General features: G+C 40.9%; 1 protein-coding gene across 1 annotated transcript in view; it reads left to right on the top strand.

Annotated features, from left to right (window-relative positions):
* The window catches only part of LOC137645620 (NADPH-dependent diflavin oxidoreductase 1), a 98,392-nt gene extending 81,608 nt beyond the window's left edge, over window positions 1-16,784 (top strand). Inside the window, exons 6-7 of the mRNA XM_068378431.1 lie at window positions 3,957-4,098; window positions 16,654-16,784. Coding sequence (XP_068234532.1) covers window positions 3,957-4,098; window positions 16,654-16,700 — 189 coding nt within the window. The 3' untranslated portion in view covers window positions 16,701-16,784. The remainder of the gene's footprint in view (window positions 1-3,956; window positions 4,099-16,653) is intronic.
* Window positions 16,785-21,314: the final 4,530 nt, after the last annotated feature.

Raw genomic sequence — 21,314 nt, 5'->3', positions numbered from 1 at the left:
CAGGCGAGTGCTAGATCGCTACTGATGGTGTCCAGGGGAACTGCCACGCGTGGCAGATCGATGGCGATCGTTGACGCGTAGGAGATCGCTGACGAGCAGGCGAACGTTGACGCGTCTGTGGTCGCTGGCGAGCTGGTGATCGCTGACGAGCAGAAGGCAACGCGTGGAATCCTGTGCGTAGAAGAAGAGTCCTTGTCCAAGACCTGAACCGAAGTTCTAGATCGCGAGCGCGAATGTGGGCGCACAGGGCGCGTAACAGGAACCAACAGGAACAGCAGAGACGATCATCAGGAGAGCGCTGACGAACAGGAGAGCGCTGGCGAACAGGAGAGCGCTAGCGATCAGGAAAGCGCTGATGAGCAGGAGAGCGCCTGTGCGCTAACACTGAGCAGGAGAGAGCCTGTGCGCTAACACTGAGCAGGAGAGAACACTGCAGAAGGGCGCGCAGGGGAACCCTGACACGCAAGGGAAGCACCCCCGTGGGAGGCAACCCTTTGCTCCGAAGGGATCGTTGTCTGTCGGGAGATTGATGTCCGTCGGAAGACCGTTGTCTGTCCGTCGGGAGACTGATGTCCGTCGGAAGACCGTTGTCCGTCGGAAGACGAGATCAGACTGCTGTCCATCTGCACCAGGGGCGGAAGATCAAGAAGAAGGAGTTGTAGGCTGCATACGGAGATTCAAAAAGGCGCCTCTTAGCACCCTTATAGGGAGATGGGAGGCCCTTACGACGTAGCGGACTGTGAGCCTTACGGCGAAGGAGGCCAACAGCAACAACAACAGAAGAGTCCTCCGAAGAGGAGTCTCTATGAGTGTACTCTCTCGCGAACGAAAGAGAAACACTTCGTAGAAGAGACGGGTCATCCAGTGACCTAAAAGGAGCAATCCTCCGAAGAGGGGCTCCTGCAGTTGCCCAGCCCCTTGAGCGTAACTGCAGGTGCGACCGCTCAGCACCAAGAGCATAGTCGCATGAAAAAAAGGCAAGAGGAGATCCCCCCAAAGGGAAAAAACTAAAGCCTGGATAGGAAAACTTCCCTCGGAAGGAAAGTTACCCACCCAAGGAGGGGAGCCTCCTGAGTGTTCTAAAATGAACTGGAGAACTGTCAATCATCACGGGAGTACTTCCAGGAGAAGGAGACACGGCCCTGACGAAGATCTATAGGGGAGGCAGCAACAGCCGAATCCCCAGGCCTCAACAAGACAGCTCACTCTGTTGTCACATTACAGAAACGAACTAGATCGGTAACTGTGAAAAATAAAACAAAAATCATTAGTTAACATTCATTCCCCCGGAAGGCTCCGAAGAGGAATCCCGAGGGAAAGGAACACAAGAATTACACAACAGGCACGTGCCCCCACAACCACTTACACTCACGGAAGGAGAGCTGTAACCAACACAGAATTATAACAATTATAATTATGTAACTATGTAATTATGTAATTTAAAAATGAATGAACACTAAAGAAAGAACGAAAACCCCGAAAGGAATCGTTCTACAAAACTGAAAAATCAACAAATACAATTAGATTCATAAACTAATTGAGACAAACGTACGGCGTAGCAACCCCCCCACACGGGAAGGAAGCTACAAAGGCGTAGTAAAAGTAACGTAGTAAAAGGGTGAACGACCTCAAGAGAGAGAGAGAGAAAGACCGAAGTCAAACTCGATCGCGACCCATGAAATTACACCATGGTGGCCTAACTGCCGAGGGCTCCACGGAGATATCGTACACTACACACACAAGCACAAACTCTGAAAAGGAAACTTACTGATTTCTATACTCAAATATATACATAAACATGAAAAAATGTTTACATATATATTGAGTAAAAGAAAAGTAAGTGATTAAGTAAAGACAAAACAAATAATGGCTGGCAAGCGAGGACGAAGACAGACACGTCTGTCTATCGCCCGAGCCAAAAGTGAAGTGAAGTAGTTCACTGGTGTGTGAGGGGGAAAGGGGTAGCTAGCTACCACTCCCCTACCCCCCTGCTAACTAGCGCGGTGGTAATACACCCTCGTTAAATTCTAATGGCTCGCCATTTCAGCTACGCTAAAAGGTAAACCCAATGTAAATAGCGTGGTTTGTATTTTGGTTACGGAACAAATTTGTTTTACAAAAGGAGTATGTTTGGTTACTGTTGGATTGGTCTTTTAAATGGTTTTATTAAGTTGCTATGGTGTAAAAGGTGATGGAGGAGACAAAGCTAAGCTACTTGCTTAGATGAGCTCTCACTTTTTCTTCCTCATCCATAAATTCTATGGGTTGTGTAGCTTTATTTTTTTTCATAATGTTGTTTGATTTATTTAACTATTGTTCTAAATATTAGGGATATGAGAAATAATAGAGGTGATGGTTTATGTGTTTAACCTGTACTTTTTGATAGGCCTATAGCATTCAAATAAGTTGCAGCTGTGAATTCTTCAGGGTTCTTGTAATCTTTTACAATTGTGTGTGAAATAATTGAATACCCATTGAGTTTACTGAACAACTTAAGTGTGTTAGAAATTGGCTCAATAAGAAGGATTGTGTCTTCGTGTTAGTGTGGTATACAAACTAACATTCTTAAGCTTCATCAGTGATGATCCATGTATTTGAATAGGTTTGAGCATTACAACCTTTCCTCTCCTCAAGAGCATCCAAGTTTATCATCATATAGTCACCAATACGTACATTATTTGCTGTTGTCGTCGTGATGCCAAATCCATTGTCTTCATTAGTTATTCTTTTATTGGATCTATCCCTTGGGCTTCATATAACACTTGTTGTCATCACACTTTCAACCTCGTGTTGTTTAGGGTAGTCACTTACAATTATTGGAGAAGCTTGTTAATACCTCTTCAGGAGCAATAGCCACTTGCCTTCAAGAAAGCACACACAGAGTTCTAATCTGGTTTAGTGAGAGAGAATATCACAAGATGTTGTGGACTAGTGAATAGTAGGCTTCATGTATTTTTTTTTATGTGATGGATTTGAGTTAAACAGATTTACAGTCAATAATAAAGAGATAAAGTTATAAGCATTAAATAGTACTTATATTACAGTGCATTCAGTATATAGTACTTGTAATGATAAGTCTACAATAGTATCCACTTAACAAGCAGTGAAATAGAATTGCACTACAACTGCTCTTCTCATTTTTCCCAGTAAGGTATAGAGAACCGGATTTGTTATAGAATTTACCCTGGCCTACTCTGAACTTTCCCCCAATCGTCTATCATCTTTCCTTTTACGATTTATAGTCCCTATCACGAACCTATTTAGACACTAGCTTGACGTTTTCTTCCATAAGGTTGTTTGGGAACTCCATACATTTTGATCATCGATATTTCAAAAACACATTAATGACTTTGTATGACAAAAACGGAATAAAGATTTTTTCCTCCAACAGTAACCTATTTACAGAATCATCATCATTATCTCCTCCTACGCCTATTGACGCAAAGGGCCTTGGTTAGATTTTGCCAGTCGTCTCTATCCTGAGTTTTTAAATCAATGCTTCTCCATTTATCATCTCCTACTTCATGCTTCATAGTAGTCAGTCATGTAGGCCTGGGTCTTCAAACTATTCAGCACAAACAAAGCTTAAAACCAGCAGAAGACATACCTGCACATGTTTAAGCACTCTAATAAAGAAAAAACAATAAAAATTGAAATTGGTAACCATTTGTAGGAATATGACACAATCATTTAAACATAAATAGTGACTAAATATATGAAGCATACCCACACCTTGATTATTTACCATGGAACACCACAAATGAAATTTTCAACTAGAACATCGTATGAAGGAAGAGATTTAGAGTGAGGGAGAATGGAAATTTTAATTTTTTAATGAAGAATGTTGAAAGCAAAGAACTTTGCTATGCAGAGGAAATCATGTAAGTCACAGGTAAGATTAATTGCAATTATGTATGTTCTAGTGTTCATGATATATATTTATTTCCCTTTTTCAGAATCTTGATAAGTCTTCGAAACTTGCTGATTCCAATCAGACACACCTTAAAATTGAATCAAATCGTTTGGCTGACTACAATAAGAGAGCTTGCAATTTCTGGATTTGGATTATGATTATCTTTGTATGTTTTACATTTATAGGTTAGTACATTTATGTTTTCTGTACTGTTATAGGGTAGTACATTATCAACAACCACATTAGATCTACTATTTGGTACAATATACAATAAGATACTGTATAATATTCACTCATATGAAAGCTATAATCCAGATTTTAATATTTTTTTATTGTCTCTGATGTCATTGATGTTGCCACCCATTTCTACTCGCATTAAGCATATGATGTCTGTCGCATGTCTTACTAAAAGGTATTTGTACAAGCAGTGATCTTATGCAAGGGTCGTGGTGGTGTAAGTGGTAACGTCCCTGACTGGTGATTGCCAGACTGGGGTTTGAGTTCCGCTCAAACTCATTAGTTCCTTTGGTCGCTGCAACCTCACCATCCTTGTGAGCTAAGGATATGGGCGTTTTGGGGAGCCTATGGGTCTATCTGCTGAGTCATCAACAGCCATTACCTAGGCCTCCTTGGTCCTAGCTTGGGTGCTGATCATATGTACTTATGGTCAGTCTCAAGGGCATTGTCCTGGTTGATAGGGCAATGTCACTGTCTCTTGCCTCCGCCATTCATGAGCAGCCTTTAAACCTTTAATGCTTGGTCCTTCCTTTCTTTTAAGCTTAATCTTACATGAGGAAGTTAGTTCAAGCAGTGGCAGAAGACAAACTTTGAAAAGGAGAGAGATACAACGATATAAAGAAAAAACAGCAGAAAGGCTAAAGTCAAGTAGCAAAGGTAAACAAGAAATGTTTATAGGAATGTCATAAAAATCTCATCACAGAAAAGAGTAAATAGAAAATATTTAGGATAACAAAATGCCTTAGAATAATGGAAGGAATTTTAATTGAGGAAAGTATTATACAGTGTATAAAAGAGGAAAATGGAGAAACTACCAAAGCTGAAAATACAAACAATTTTGGAATGATTGTGACAATACAATATTTTGAATGTTATGAATTTTTATTACTGTTATTATTAATTTTATGTATTATTAGTTTAATTACAAAATAAGCTGCAAGCCTTATTGGAAAAACTGAATGTTACAAGCCCAATGGCCCTAACAAGAAACAGCCTAGTGTAGAAAAAAATTAAGAAGTAAAGAATAAAAGATCATGATAAATAATAATGCTAAATCATTAAATAAGGACCCCGAGAACATGCAAGAACTGGTAAATGTTGGCATAATATAGGAACAAAGAAGTTAAAAGAATTCTCAGAAAGATGAAAAAAATGGGCTATCTGTATTAATAATAGGCTCGGTAAAAGCAGCAAGAGTAGATGTCATCCACAAGCTTAGTTGAGCATATGGGAACTGATAACAAAATTAAGAGGACAAAAAAAAATTATTAAAATGTTAGAAAAGGTTCAAGAGGAAACACTGTACAGATATTTAATTGAGTATGTCTTCATGCCAGAGACATCAACAACAGAAGCATTTATAATGCGGAAATTATAGGAAAAGGGATCTGAGAGAGTGCTGGGGGTAACAACTAAGTTGATAATGTTACTCTACTATAACACTTGAAGTTAGTATAAACAGAATATATCATAATTGTATGATGAAGATATTTTGGTGATGAAGGACTTAGCATTATCCTTTATAAAACTTTTAGCAACTAAATTTAGTACAATATGTTTCAAAATTTAAGTAAACATGGACATATAATCTTTAATTGACAGAACAACAGAACCTTTTTCGTTTTTAGGATATCTCAAAAAGAGGATAATATTGCTCAAGATGGTTTTAGTTGCCGATATCTTTCCACTTTGATGTCAGACCTGATATTATCGTTATTATACTATCATTAAGCTACAACCTTAGTAGGAAAAGTAGGCTGTTATAAGTACAAGGCTTCCAACAGGGAAAATAGCCCAGTGAGGAAAGGAAATAAGGAAACAGAATAGTGTGCCTGAGTGTACCCATCAACCAAGAGAACTCCAACCCAAGACAGTGGAATACCATGATACAGAGGCTATGGTATTACCCAAGACTAGAGAACAATGGTTTGATTTGGGAGTGTCTTTCTCTTAGAAGAGCTATTTATCTTAGCTAAATAGTCTCCTCTACCCTTATCAAGTGGAAGGTAGCCACTGAGCAATTACATTGCAGTTGAGTGAAGAAGAATTTTTTGGTTACATAGTGTTGTCACATGTATGAGGAAAGATGAGAATGTGTAAAGATTAGGCCATATTATTCGGTGTATGTGTATGAAAAGGAAAAATGAGCCATTACCAGAGAGGGATCTATTCTAGTACAATCTGGCCACTCAGAGGACCCAATAACTCTCTAGTATAAGTGTGAATATCTCAATTGGTGGTTGGTGCCTTGGCTTGGCCAACCTATTACCCATAGAGATAACAGTAGTTCAGCAAATGGTTCACTCCCACTGTAAAGGGTTATTTAGAGAAGGAATGTATGCCCTTCAAAGAATTCCTTGCTGATTGATAATGCTTTGGGCAATCCTTAAGACATCTTCACTGAGAATGAACATGTATGAGCTGAATTTCTTTCACATAATAAAACCTCACTGTTGCAACCTTGGAGCCAAACCATTTAAGGTGCTTTAAAGCCACCTCCTCTCAAGCTATTTGATATGATAAGGATAGCTATTGATGAAGACCTAGACTTAAGCAGAATTGATTACTAGAATACATTTACGATTACCAATGATTTTAAGTTTATCAAGGAGGCAATGCGTGAATTAAAGCCCGGAAGCTTCAGTGGCTGTGAAAAATTTAGGGAGCGAGTTTGTGAAATTTTAGTGATTGCCTGAGAAGGATCATCCACACAGCAAGACAACTTGGTGGCAGTGAAATAAGATAATTTATCTACTGGAAGAAGAAGAGTCGATGACTGAAGAGCAGGAAGACTTAATCAAGTCATTGACAGACCAGTAGGAAAAAAGAAATTAAAATAAATCCACAGATTTGACAGCAGGAAAATTTAGTGAAGTTTTCCTCATTGTTAAAGATGCAAAAGAAAAAATATGAATAGCAATCCCCACAGGGAGTGCAAAGTTAAAGTTACATGCTGTATTTGATAATAGAGGCAATTCGACCTTTCCAATTGCTTATCAGAAAGTTTCTCCCAATGGTATAGAAAAATTGTCTATTATAGACAGTCCACAATCCCTTACATCATCTACTCTTGATGTCATTCCATCCAACACTATCTGAATTACTTCTTATTCTATCATCTGCACATAATCTAGATGGTCATTCTGGCATATCCTCAGAAGATCAGTAACAAAATCAACTTCACAATGTTTACACTATCATCTTTTTTCACCTTGTCATCGTGGGTATTGTATCATCATATTCATAATCGTCATAGTTCATCTAAGCAAGCAGAAGAATGTAGTACAGTAGATGGTAAGTACAGACTTATTACAGTTTTCATTAATACCAATGTATATTTATTTCAGGGGTAGTTAGCTCTTGATATTCTCTGGTTCTATCTTTGCGGGTTCAGTTATTTGTGATACAGAGAACCGTATAACCTATTAATTACTGTATACTTCTAAACAGTAATTTTACCGTAAATATGCAGAATAGGGTGTCAGAGAGAGAGAGAAAACACTATTAATGCCAATAGTGTTATTATTATTATGATTATAATAATGCACTGACCTTATTGTCTATTATTACTTAGGTAAATAATTTATTTTTCATGTGTTCAGTATTGGACTCGAAATTGTTTGCTATTATCCTCAAATTTCATTATCCAGGGGCTCCAAATGTTATCCCTGTAAATAACAGGGCACCGTTGCATTAGTTTTTTTCATTCAAAATCTCTTCATCACTTTCTTTTCCTTATTTTCCATGTTGGAGAACATTGCTACCCTTGGTTCAGTACTTGGTAAGTCTGTGCTTTTAAATCTAATTTTCAATTTTTATTTTCAGAGTATCATTTACATATATTAATTATGCATCAAATTATTTTATAAGTACTGTAGTGATAACTTTATGGGGTTGGTTCTAAAAGTAAATCTTAGTATTTGAATAAATACTTGAGATAATGTTGCCATCCCCATCCGAGTTTAACTTGGCTCCTCAAAGGCATAATTGCTTCTAATAGAAGGCACCAAAACCTTTCTCTTTCACCTTGAAAGTTAACCAAAACTTCTTCAGGATGAGGGTTGAGGATCTTAGCCAATGAACTTTGAGAAACCTTAGCTATTGTTAAGGATTTACAATACCCTTTTTGTCTTTGTAGGTCAAGGGATGAAATCTTTTGATTATTAAAGATTAATACAGTAGTCCAAAATGTGTAAATCACAAAGGTCTATCTATCTATCTACTGTAGCACTTCCCCCAATTTTGGGAAGTAGCTGACACTCAAAAGGAAACCAAAGAGGATTTTTTTTCTTGTTCATCCGTGCTTGATGACAGACTCAACTTAGTTTGGTTGGTATTGCCAGTGTGCCACAGCTCACCCTCCCCTGTCTTTCACCACAAATGAAGCTTCATATGTTGACTCCCGTTACTTCCACTACCTTAACGGTCACCCAGGGTAGCAGGCTTATCAGAACTCCATCACAATCGCTCGCCACTCATTTTTATTCCTAGCACGCTCTTTTGTCTCTCTTACATCTATCCTCTTGTCACTTAGGGCTTTCTTCACTCCATCTATCCACCCAAACTTTGGCTTTCCTCTTGCACATCTCCATCAATTCTTGCATTCATCACCAACTTCAATAGATGACCATTTTCCATCCTCTCTACATGGCCAAACCACCACAACATATTCATATCCATTCTAGGTGCTAATTCATTCCTCATACCCGTTCTCACTTTTACTACTTCGTTCCTAACCATATCCAACTGAGATACACCGATCATACTCCTCAGACACTTGATCTCGAACACATTCAATTTGTCTCTCTGTTACTTCCATTCCCCATAACTCCGACCCATACATCACAGCTGGTAAAATCAATTTTTCACACAGAAAACTTTACATTCATCCTGAACAATCTTCTTTACCACTCCCTTCACTGCTCCCAACACTTTATATCCTTCATTCACTCGCTGATCTACATCTGCTTCCACTCCACCATTTCCAGCAACAACAGAACCCAAGTACTTAAACTGATCTACTTGAAGTAACTCTCCATTCAACATGACATTCAATCTAGCACCACCCTCCTTTCTAGTGCACCTCATAACCAATATTTACTTGCAACTCCCTTCTCTTACACACCCTTCCAAACTCTGTCACTAATCGACACAGCTTCTCCTCTGAGTCTGCAACCAATACAGTATTATCTGCAAACAGCAACAGATTTACTTCCCACTCATAAGCACTCTTATCTGTCTCTAACAATCTTCGACCAAGCATGTGAGCATTCACCTCTCTTACAGCTCCATCAACAAACAAATTGAACAACCATGGCGACATTACATATCCGTGACTCAGCCCCACTGTCACTGGAAACCACTCACTCACTTCATTCCCTATCCTAACACACACTTTACTGTCTATGTATAAATTCTTCACTGCTTGCAACAACTTTCCACCAATTCCATATAGCCTCATCACATTCCACATAGCATCCCTATCAACTCTATCATAAGCTTTCTCCAGAACCATAATGCAAAATACAGTATACCTCCTTATCATTTGCTAAATATTTTTCTCATATCTGCCTAACTATAAAATTCTGATCTATACATCTCCCACCTCTTCTAAAGCCACCATGCATTTTCAAAATTGCATCCTTCGTTTCATTCTTAATCGTATTAACGCTTTACCATACCCTTTTCCAACCACGCTCAACAAACTAATACCCCTAGAATTACAACACTCATGCACAGGTCTCTTAGGAAGGTGGCTGAGAGAAAAATACATGATTCCTCCACTTATGTATTAAGGCCCTAAACTCCAGATTTAACCAAGTCCTTAAATCTGTTTTTTCAATATTAATCTTACCCGATGATCATGTAGCTGTCAACTCCGTTGCCCGACAGAAATCTACGGTCGGGATACGCCAGCGATCGCTATACAGGTGGGGGTGTACACAACAGCGCCATCTGTGGTCAGGTACTCAAGTACTTCTTGTCAACAAGACCTCAATTTTTCCTCTGTCGTGCCGCCGGCAAGACCTACATGGATACGCTGTTGATTTTGGAGTCTTTTGTTCACGTTTTGGTGATGTATTTGCTCTGAAATTTAGCCTTCGCTGTACAGGAAGCTTTATCCTTAGCTTAGCAAGCTTTTGGAATTAATTTGATTCATTGGTTAACGATCTTTGCTTTATTTTGGAATTCCCCCTTGACTACCTCTAAAATTCAAGATGTCTGACCATTCCCAAGTTCCTAAATACAGGCAGTGTAGTGTTAGGACTTGTAATAGGCGTCTTCCGAAGGCCTCTATAGATCCTCACACCGTATGTTCCAATTGTAGGGGAAAATCCTGTCAATTGGAAGATCGATGTGGGGAATGTGATGGGCTTTCGGAATTCGATTTTAATGAATTCCTCAGATATACACGTAGGTTAGAGAAGGAGAGAGATAGGAGGAGTTCTTCTCGCTCTGTGGATTTTTCCTCTCCCCATGCCCCTCAACCTTTTCCTTCCCCTGTGGTGGTGGTGACTCCCGAACCTGCTACGAGTGCTCAGCCTGCAATGGCTGATATGTTGCGTGCCATTCAGGCTCTCGGTGATAAGGTGGAGTCGTTGGTTAGTGACCGCAATCAGCTCTTGGCAGATGTCAGAGAGCTGAAAGCGAAGAGTGCAGTGGGAAGTGTTAGTGCTAGTGCTGTGCATAGTGTCAGTGTCAGTGTTGCGCATGAGGGTACATCTGTGCGTGCCAGTCGTCCTCCCAGTCCGGGACCTCTTGCAAGCTCCCAAGCCCAGGGGAGAAGCAATGTCGAAGGACCAAAGGGTTCGGCAGGCCTTGATCGGCGCACGGATGTATCCTCAGTGGTTGCGGACGCATCTGCTAAGGATCGTCCCTTCCACTCCCAGACGAATGAGCCCTTACATTCCTCGTCTGTGGAAGAGGTTTCCAGGAGGAAACGGTGGACCAAGGTCTCACGACCGCTCAAACGCAAGGTCCCTTCCGAGCTAGTCCAACGGCCCAGGTGTAGCCACTGGGTCAGTTCGGACTCGCCACAGTCATCTGATGACTGCACACCTCCCAAGAGAGGTAGAGTGGTCCCTCAACAGGCCTCTGCTCCGTCTGTTGTTGCTCCAGCCACAGTAGACCCTAAGTGGTCCATGCTGCAGACTATGCAGTCTCAGCTTGCGGCTTTTATGCAGGAGTATCATGCCGAGAAGGTTAACACCTCGCCTGTTAACCTACAACCCGCAGAGGTTGTGCGCTCAGCAGATACTGCGGCTGCCTGCTCCCACACCCCACCTGTGAGAGCTCCTCCACCGATGCGCAGTCCTCACTGCCAGACGCATGTTCTTGCTGTACCATCTGCTAACATGCGTGAGCTGCCGCATCAGGAGTTGCCGGGTTCCAGCACTATGCGGCATTCTCCTCAGCCCATGCAGCATGCTCTGCAGACCTTACAGCATGCTCCGCATACCATGCAGCATGAGCCGCATACCATGCAGCATGAGCCGCATACCATGCAGCATGAGCCGCATACCATGCAGCATGAGCCGCATGCCTTACCTCATGCTCTGCATACCATACCGCATGCTCCTCAGCCCACCGCAGACCCTCCCACACACCGGCCCTCTGCTTTTGTTGTTGCCAGCTCACAGTCTGTCCAGCAGAGGCATGATGATGGATCCGCAGGTACGCATGCACCCGTTCTGCAGGATTCAGCCACTCAGCTTGCTGCTCTGCCTTTGCCACTCACAACTCAACTTTCGGATGAGGATGTATCGGAGGATGAAGCTGCTCATCTGGATGATCCTCACTCTGATGTTGAAGGACCCAAGTCTTCGCCACCCTCCTTAGACTTTCGCAAAGTCCTTGCTTTGTTCAGAGAATTGTATCCTGAACACTTTGTGTCTGCAACCCCTCGTTCTCCGCCCTCCGAGTTTGCTATGGGCATGCAGTCTGCTGCGCCTGCCTTCACCAAGCTTGTTCTCGCCAGATCTTCAAGGAGAGCTTTGAGGGTTATGGGGGACTGGTTGCATTCCAAGAAGCAACTGGGAAGGACCTCTTTTGTGTTTCCTCCTCCCAAGCTGGCTTCTAAGTCGAGCGTCTGGTATGCCACGGGAGAGGAACCTGGCTTGGGGGTTCCTGCCTCTGCCCAGGCCGACTTCTCAAGTCTGGTTGACTCTCCCCGCAGGTTGGCTATGAGACGTTCGAAGATCTGCTGGTCACTTTCCGATCTTGATCATATGTTGAAGGGAGTCTTTCGTGCCTTCGAGATATTCAACTTCCTCGATTGGTGTTTGGGAGCCTTAAGCAGGAAGACTTCCCCTTCTGACAAGGACTCGGCCATGCTGATCATGTCCAGCATGGACAAGGCAATACGGGATGGGTCTGGTGAACTTGCGGCTTCATATGTATCAGGGGTCCTCAAGAAGAGAGAACATCTGTGCTCCTTCTTATCTGCTGGTATAACTCCTTGCCAGAAGTCAGAGCTGCTGTTTGCTCCTCTCTCCAAGTTTTTGTTTCCGGAGGAGTTGATTAAGGGGATGGCTGCCTCACTTATCCAGAAGGATACGCATGACCTCATGGCTTCTTCTGCACGTAAGGCTAAAACCTTACCTTCCGTGCCTAGACCCTTCCGCCCTTTAGCAGCTGATACACCTGCTTCTAGGTTCATCCCGCCCTTTCGTGGCAGAACCTCCAGCAGAGGAGGTACCCGTGCAGACAGTCACCGTGGCAAGTCCAAGAAGGGTTCCAAGTCCGCAAAAGGCAAGTTTTGACTGCCTTCCTCTCCAGACAGCAGTAGGAGCCAGACTCAAGACCTTCTGGCAAGCTTGGGAGAGCAGAGGTGCAGACGCTCAGTCTGTGAAGTGGCTAAGGGAGGGATACAGAATTCCGTTCTGCCTCAATCCCCCTCTAACTACCTCTCCCATCAACCTCTCTCCCAACTACAAGGAGAAGGACAAGAGGCTAGCGTTGCAACAAGAGGTGTCGCTCTTGCTACAAAAGGAAGCAGTGGTCATAGTCCGGGATCATCAATCCCCGGGCTTTTACAACCGTCTCTTCCTTGTAGCCAAGAAGACAGGAGGTTGGAGACCGGTGCTGGACGTCAGTGCTCTCAATGCTTATGTCACCAAGCAGACGTTCACGATGGAGACGACGAAGTCGGTCCTAGCAGCGGTCAGGCAGGAGGACTGGATGGTCTCGTTAGACCTGAAAGACGCATACTTTCACGTCCCCATCCATCCAGACTCCCAACCTTTCCTAAGATTCGTCTTTGGAAAGGTTGTGTACCAGTTCCAAGCCCTGTGCTTTGGCCTAAGCACGGCACCTCTTGTGTTTACGAGACTGATGAGGAATATTGCGAAATTCCTTCACTTGGCAGACATCAGAGCCTCCCTCTATTTAGACGACTGGCTTTTAAGAGCTCCCACAAGTCGTCGCTGTCTGGAGAATCTCAGATGGACTATGGATCTGACCAAGGAACTGGGCCTCCTGGTCAATTTAGAGAAGTCCCAGCTCGTCCCATCCCAGACCATTGTTTACCTGGGTATGGAGATTCAGAGTCGAGCTTTTCGGGCTTTTCCGTCGGCCCCAAGGATCAACCAAGCCCTAGAGTGCATCCTGAGCATGCTGAGAAGGAACCGATGCTCAGTCAGGCAGTGGATGAGTCTAACAGGGACACTTTCATCGCTGGCCATGTTCATCGAGTTAGGGAGACTCCACCTCCGCCCCCTTCAGTATCATCTTGCTGCTCACTGGATAAAGGACATGACGCTAGAGACGGTCTCAGTTCCTGTTTCCGAAGAGATGAGGTCTACTCTAACGTGGTGGAAGAACAGCATTCTTCTCAAGGAAGGTCTTTCGTTAGCTGTTCAGACCCCCGACCACCGTCTCTTCTCGGACGCATCAGACTCGGGCTGGGGTGCGACATTGGACGGACAGGAATGCTCGGGAACATGGAATCAGGAGCAAAGGACACTTCACATCAATTGCAAGGAGTTGTTGGCGGTTCATCTGGCCTTAATAAACTTCAAGTCCCTCCAGCTAAACAAGGTGGTGGAGGTGAACTCCGACAACACCACAGCCTTGGCTTACATCTCCAAGCAGGGGGGGACTCATTCGAGGAAGTTGTTCGAGATCGCAAGGGACCTCCTCATTTGGTCAAAAGATCGAAGGCTCACGCTGGTAACGAGGTTCATTCAGGGCGATATGAATGTCATGGCAGATCGCCTCAGCCGGAAGGGTCAGGTCATCCCCACAGAGTGGACCCTTCACAAGAATGTTTGCAGCAGACTTTGGACCCTGTGGGGTCAGCCAACCATAGATCTGTTCGCTACCTCGATGACCAAGAGGCTCCCATTGTATTGTTCTCTGATTCCAGACCCAGCAGCAGTTCACGTGGATGCCTTTCTGCTGGATTGGTCCCATCTCGACCTGTATGCATTCCCACCGTTCAAGATTGTCAACAGGGTACTTCAGAAGTTCGCCTCTCACAAAGGGACACGGCTGACGTTGGTTGCTCCCCTCTGGCCCGCGAGAGAATGGTTCACAGAGGTACTGCAATGGCTGGTCGACGTTCCCAGGACTCTCCCTCTAAGAGTGGACCTTCTGCGTCAACCTCACGTAAAGAAGGTACACCCAAACCTCCACGCTCTTCGTCTGACTGCCTTCAGACTATCGAAAGACTCTCAAGAGCTAGAGGCTTTTCGAAGGAGGCAGCCAGAGCGATTGCCAGAGCAAGGAGGACATCCACTCTCAGAGTCTATCAATCTAAATGGGAAGTCTTCCGAAGCTGGTGCAAGGCCAATGCAGTTTCCTCAACCAGTACCACTGTAACCCAGATTGCTGACTTCCTGTTACATCTAAGGAACGTTAGATCCCTATCAGCTCCTACGATCAAGGGTTACAGAAGTATGTTGGCAGCGGTTTTCTGCCACAGAGGCTTGGATCTTTCCACCAACAAAGATCTACAGGACCTCCTTAGGTCTTTTGAGACCTCAAAGGAACGTCGGTTGTCCACTCCAGGCTGGAATCTAGACGTAGTCCTAAGGTTCCTTATGTCATCTAGATTTGAACCGCTCCAATCAGCCTCTTTTAAGGACCTCACATTAAAAACTCTTTTCCTCGTATGCCTAGCAACAGCTAAAAGAGTAAGTGAGATCCACGCCTTCAGCAGGAACATAGGTTTCACATCTGAAACGGCTACATGTTCCTTGCAGCTCGGTTTTTTGGCTAAAAACGAGCTTCCTTCACGTCCTTGGCCTAAATCGTTCGAGATCCCTAGCCTGTCCAACTTGGTGGGTAACGAACTGGAGAGAGTACTTTGCCCAGTCAGAGCTCTTAGGTACTATCTAAAAAGGTCTAAACCCTTACGAGGACAATCGGAAGCCTTATGGTGTGCTGTTAAGAAGCCTTCACTACCAATGTCTAAGAACGCAGTTTCTTACTACATCAGGCTTCTGATTAGAGAAGCTCATTCTCATATGCAGGAAGAAGACCTTGCTTTGCTGAAGGTAAGGACACATGAAGTGAGAGCTGTGGCTACTTCAGTGGCCTTCAAACAGAACCGTTCTCTGCAGAGTGTTATGGATGCAACCTATTGGAGAAGCAAGTCAGTGTTTGCATCATTCTATCTCAAAGATGTCCAGTCTCTTTACGAGAACTGCTACACCCTGGGACCATTCGTAGCAGCTAGTGCAGTAGTAGGTGAGGGCTCAGCCACTACATTCCCATAATCCCATAACCTTTTTTAACCTTTCTCTTGAATACTTTTTATTGTTGTTTTTGGGTTGTACGGTCGGCTAAGAAGCCTTCCGCATCGTGGTTGATTTGGCGGGTGGTCAATTCTTTCTTGAGAAGCGCCTAGGTTAGAGGTTGTGATGAGGTCCTTTAGTATAGGTTGCAGCCCTTTATACTTCAGCACCTAAGAGTTGTTCAGCATCCTAAGAGGACCGCTACGCTCAGTAAGGAAGACGTACTTAATAAAGGCAGAGTAATGGTTCAAGTCGACTTCCTTACCAGGTACTTATTTATTTTATATTGTTATTTTGAATAACTAATAAAATGTAATACGGGATACTTAGCTTCTTTGTTAACATGTATGCTGGTCTCCACCCACCACCCTGGGTGTGAATCAGCTACATGATCATCGGGTAAGATTAATATTGAAAAATGTTATTTTCATTAGTAAAATAAATTTTTGAATATACTTACCCGATGATCATGATTTAAAGGACCCGCCCTTCCTCCCCATAGAGAACCAGTGGACCGAGGAGAAAATTGAGGTCTTGTTGACAAGAAGTACTTGAGTACCTGACCACAGATGGCGCTGCTGTGTACACCCCCACCTGTATAGCGATCGCTGGCGTATCCCGACCGTAGATTTCTGTCGGGCAACGGAGTTGACAGCTACATGATCATCGGGTAAGTATATTCAAAAATTTATTTTACTAATGAAAATAACATTTATCAATAATAAATATCCTTGTAAAGATATTAGTCAATATGCTGTATTACAGGTATGGTAATGTTCATCCGTATATTTCCGAAGAGGCAGACTTATTAGCGCAACAATGCAGTTGAGGGAACTGCATGAAACCTAGGGTATAAAGTTGTAACCTTTATGATTATAATAGATTTTTTAATGTTTCGTTGGTTTTATTATATAACCCCTTCATGAATATTGCTAGTTTTCATTGAAAATTTTTCCAAATTAGAAAAGTACAGTACTGTACAGTATTACTGTTAAGGTTTATTAGTCGGTGAGCCAAAACTAATAATTTGGGCAAAAAGTTTTATTCATTTCTTTTAAAGGTATAAACATGGAAGGAACCTTATTAAAAAATATTTAATGAATTGAGGCAGGCTTTAAGCATTTTTTTAATGATACTTTGAATACTGTACTAGACTTTAACAAGATTTTCATCATAATGTCATATGCATAAGATTAAGAACTGTGAAATAGACTTCTTTGAGAATTTGAATGTGTCGTATGTATAATTGCTTTTACACAAATAAAAAACTGGAAAACAAGTACAACTTTTGTACCTTGGCAACTTTTCCTAGAAAAATAAAACATATAATTTTCATAATATTAACATTCTTTTCATACATTTACAGATGTTATTCTTTGGTATACATCATAAATATAAATGCATAGCTCCTAGATTGAACCATAAAACAAAAAATTTTTAAAATGAAACATGAGAAACAAAGTTTCATAATCTGAAAGTTTAATATGAATACTGTATAAGAATTCATGTGAAAGTTACATGGATGTAAGGAGGAGGATTAAAGAAGTGATGAAAGAATTCCCATAAGGAGTTCATAGGTAAGTTGTAGGAATGTTATGAATATTGCAATTTAATGGCTAACCAGGGTGTGTAAGGTATGTCGATGTGAGGGAAAGGTTTCAAAGGAATACGTCAGAAAAAAAATTTCCCCAAAAACGTAGGGGAAGGTGATAATAGCGGTTGCATGCTTATAGTATTTTGCACTTTGTCAGGTCTTTGGTACAGTTTTGATTAAGAAAAGTTGGAAAATGACAGGAGAAGACCAGCATACAATCTGACAAGGAAAGAAGGCTTTTAGATCTAGTGTTTGCAAAATAAAAAGGGAGTCAGTTTTATGATAATCAATAGCAAAGTTTTTTTTTGTGCTGTAAAACCTCACAGAATTATAAGCAATAAAAATTGTGATGAATGTTTATGATGCACAGTAATATATTGAAGGTACTGATAAAGCCAAAGCTTTTTTTTATAATATTTAAGCAGGAGAATAACTATTTTGCAGTAAGAGTGACTGATACAAAGGCACGTTTTTATTCTGCCATTCAACCTTTCTAAAACATTGATTTTTAAAAGTATCAGATAAACATCTGGAAGCACTTGAAATATGGATATAGAGGAGGATGCTGTAAATCAGTTGAAGGTACCACAAGACAAATGAAGTACCAAGAATAGCTGGAGAAGAGAAAACCCTAATCACAATAAAAAGAAGGCAGAAAAACTGAATAGGACACATTTTGAGAGGAGAGGGGTTACTAAAGTACATATAGAAGATAAATTTGAAGGACAAAGACCTAGAGGAAGGAAAAGGAAGTCAATGCTAGATGATCTGATGGAAGGGAAAAGGTACCAAGAGCTAAAAGAGGTGATCATGAATACAGAATTGTGGAGAACGAATAATCCATGAAAGGACTTGCCTTAAGACAGAATACTATAGCATTAGTGATCAGCCTTTTTATGGATGAATCAATGAAAGTAGGCTATAAAAGGATGGATGTAAATACAATTTTGTAGGATGACCAAAAGGACTGTGAATGAATTGTAAACTGCTTAATGTTTGCAAATAATGCACTGCTTGTCGGTTATAGTGAAAAAAAAATGTGACAGTCTTTATAATAGATGATGGTTAAAAATAATATAAGGAAGATTAATGTTGTAAACAAACTTCATGAGTACAGCATATTATAAGATTCAAGAACTGATAGAAAAGAATTACCTGAATCCATACCGATCATGACAGATTTTTAAACCTCACCACTACCCCTCATAAAGATTATCATACAGTCGTGCATGTCAGATGGCTCGACAAAAAAGTGTACATTCAGAAAATAATGACAACAGTACTAATGTGTGTTCTATTTGCAGTAATGTTTGTTGTATAAATGCTGTTCAAATTAACTTATAAAATGTGGATGATTGTAATTGTCCGGAATGTGATTAACATGTTAAACATTATTCCTGAAATTTATGTTACCTAAAAGTAATTTATTTGGTGTATTTCATTTACATTAATTGGATTATGAATATTTTGATTATCTAACATATAAACTTGACCTTCTATGTGCAGCATATTTATATATTTTTACCATAATCAGCTTACTTGTGACCCAATTTTGTTTAATGTTGCACCATTTATATTGTGTTAGATGTTTTATATGGTTACTATATATCAAGTGATTTTTTACTACAGAAATGATTTCTGTTCCAATTGGTTTATGCTCAAATTACTGTTATAGACTAAACTTTATATTGCACAATAACTTAGCTGGTCAACATAAGTCAAGTCTGGTGTTGAATTGACTGAAAAGGAGAACTACCTGACACTTTTAAATTCTGACACAATGTAATTTGTAACATATTGTGCCACAGGTCTTCTCTGTCTACCAGCTAGCAATTTGCCCCAGATCACTGAGGCAAAATGCAAACATACCGAGTATAGGTTTGACTTCAAATTACAATATCTTGTAACAATAATCATGCCTCATATATAATAATCTTAGACCTATATTACAACAATTGTACAAGTTTTAATTAGATGTCTGTTACCTTAGCTTCATTTTTCCCTATCATCATGGTATTGTAGATACATTTATCATTATAATTTTTTAATAATACTTTATTCATTTTTATCACAAGGTTTTCAAAAAGAGCCATGGATGCACAACCCTGAGATAAGAGAACCCAAATATTTTGTATTCTGATGTCCCACAAATACTTTGTTAATCATTCTAGATAGTAATACTAATTCCATAATCATTGCAGTTTCTGATAAAGGAATACTTCGTTGAGGGTCCCATCTGTCTGTGGACCATGACAATTTTTGCCTTTGGCAAAAAAAAATCTGGTCCTGCCCCTTATATACTTTTCATATTATTCATTTTTTATGCATTTTTAAGCATATTTTTTCAATCCCGCTAAATGATTACAGTAGTGTTTTCAGTCTAGCCCCCCCCCCCCCGGTGCTTGATTGTAATAATTAATAAAGGGTCTTTGCAACCTTTCTTGGGGACCTAGCCATAAGCTCTTTTTGGGGTTGTACTTTACCTCCATTATCTATTCATTTTTCTATTTAGTATTGTCTAGTCTCTTTTAACTCTTGCTTCATAATACAAAAGTTATGAACTGGAGTTTAATCCTCCTAATATCCCTTCTTTGAGGAAGATTTTCTATATCACAGAGAATAAATGCATCAACCATGATATTTTAGAACGAGGGTTATGCCTGCTTGAACCCTTTATATCTGCCTACGTTTCCCTTTTACTTCTTATTTCTTAGGAGCTTATTATTATTATTATTATTATTATTATTATTCTAATTAGCTAAGCTACATCCCTAGTTGGAAAAGCAGGATGCTATAAGCCCAAGGGCTCCAACAGGGAAAAATAGCCTAGGGAGTGAGGAAAGAAAATAGATACTTCACGAGAGAAGTAATGAACAAAGGAAATAAAACATTTTAGGAAGAGTAACATTAAAATAAATCTTTCAGATGTAAACTTTAAAAACTTAAAAAAAAAAACAAGAGGAAGAGAAATAAGATAGAATAGTGTACCCTCAAGCAAGAGAACTCTACCCCAAGACAGTGGAACACCATAGTACAGAGGCTATGGCACTACCCAAGACAAGTGAACAATGGTCTAATTTTGGAGCGTCTCTCCCCTAGAAGAGGTTTTTGTCCATAATTAAAGTCTTGCTTACCCTTGCCAAAAGGAAAGTAGCCACTGAACAATCACAGTACAGTAATTAACCTCTTGAGAAAAGAATTGTTTGGTAATCTCAGTGTTGTCAGGTGTACGAGGACAGGAGCATATGGAAAGAATTGGCCAAACCATTTGGTATAAGAAAAATGAACCGTAACCAGAGGGGGATCTAATTTAGTACTGTCTAGCCAGTCAAAGGACCCATTAACTGTAGCGGTAGTATCTCAACGAGCATCTCAATATATAATGCTATTAATTATAGTAATGATAAGCTACACACTTTACAGTGTTGAGGCATGTTCAGATAATCTTTCATTGATTGTTGTGATAGAGTAGCTAATTCTAGTTTAATTGGTACTCAAAATTATTGTAAAACACCAGAACATGAACAGAAAGCATATTCTGAGCGGACTTGAGCAACATATAAAGGCATACTTTTCGTTTCTCGTAGACATTCTTTTTTAACTTGGAGATATACAGTGAAATGCATATATTATGGTTCCTATATGCGCTCTCATGCGCACATTTGAGGATAATTACATTCCGATTTAATAAGCAATGCTAAATAGTTGGTAAGGTATACCCGGTACATTAAGCAATGCATCTAGTGTGTTATGTTTGGCAAGTGGGTGTCCATTGATTGAATAGGGTTAAGATACAATTTACGACTATGGTGTATTTTATGATGAATTATGT

This window comes from Palaemon carinicauda, chromosome 8, assembly GCF_036898095.1.
Source record: "Palaemon carinicauda isolate YSFRI2023 chromosome 8, ASM3689809v2, whole genome shotgun sequence".
Lineage (NCBI taxonomy): Eukaryota > Metazoa > Arthropoda > Malacostraca > Decapoda > Palaemonidae > Palaemon > Palaemon carinicauda.
This window is presented reverse-complemented; position numbering and strand designations above follow the sequence as displayed.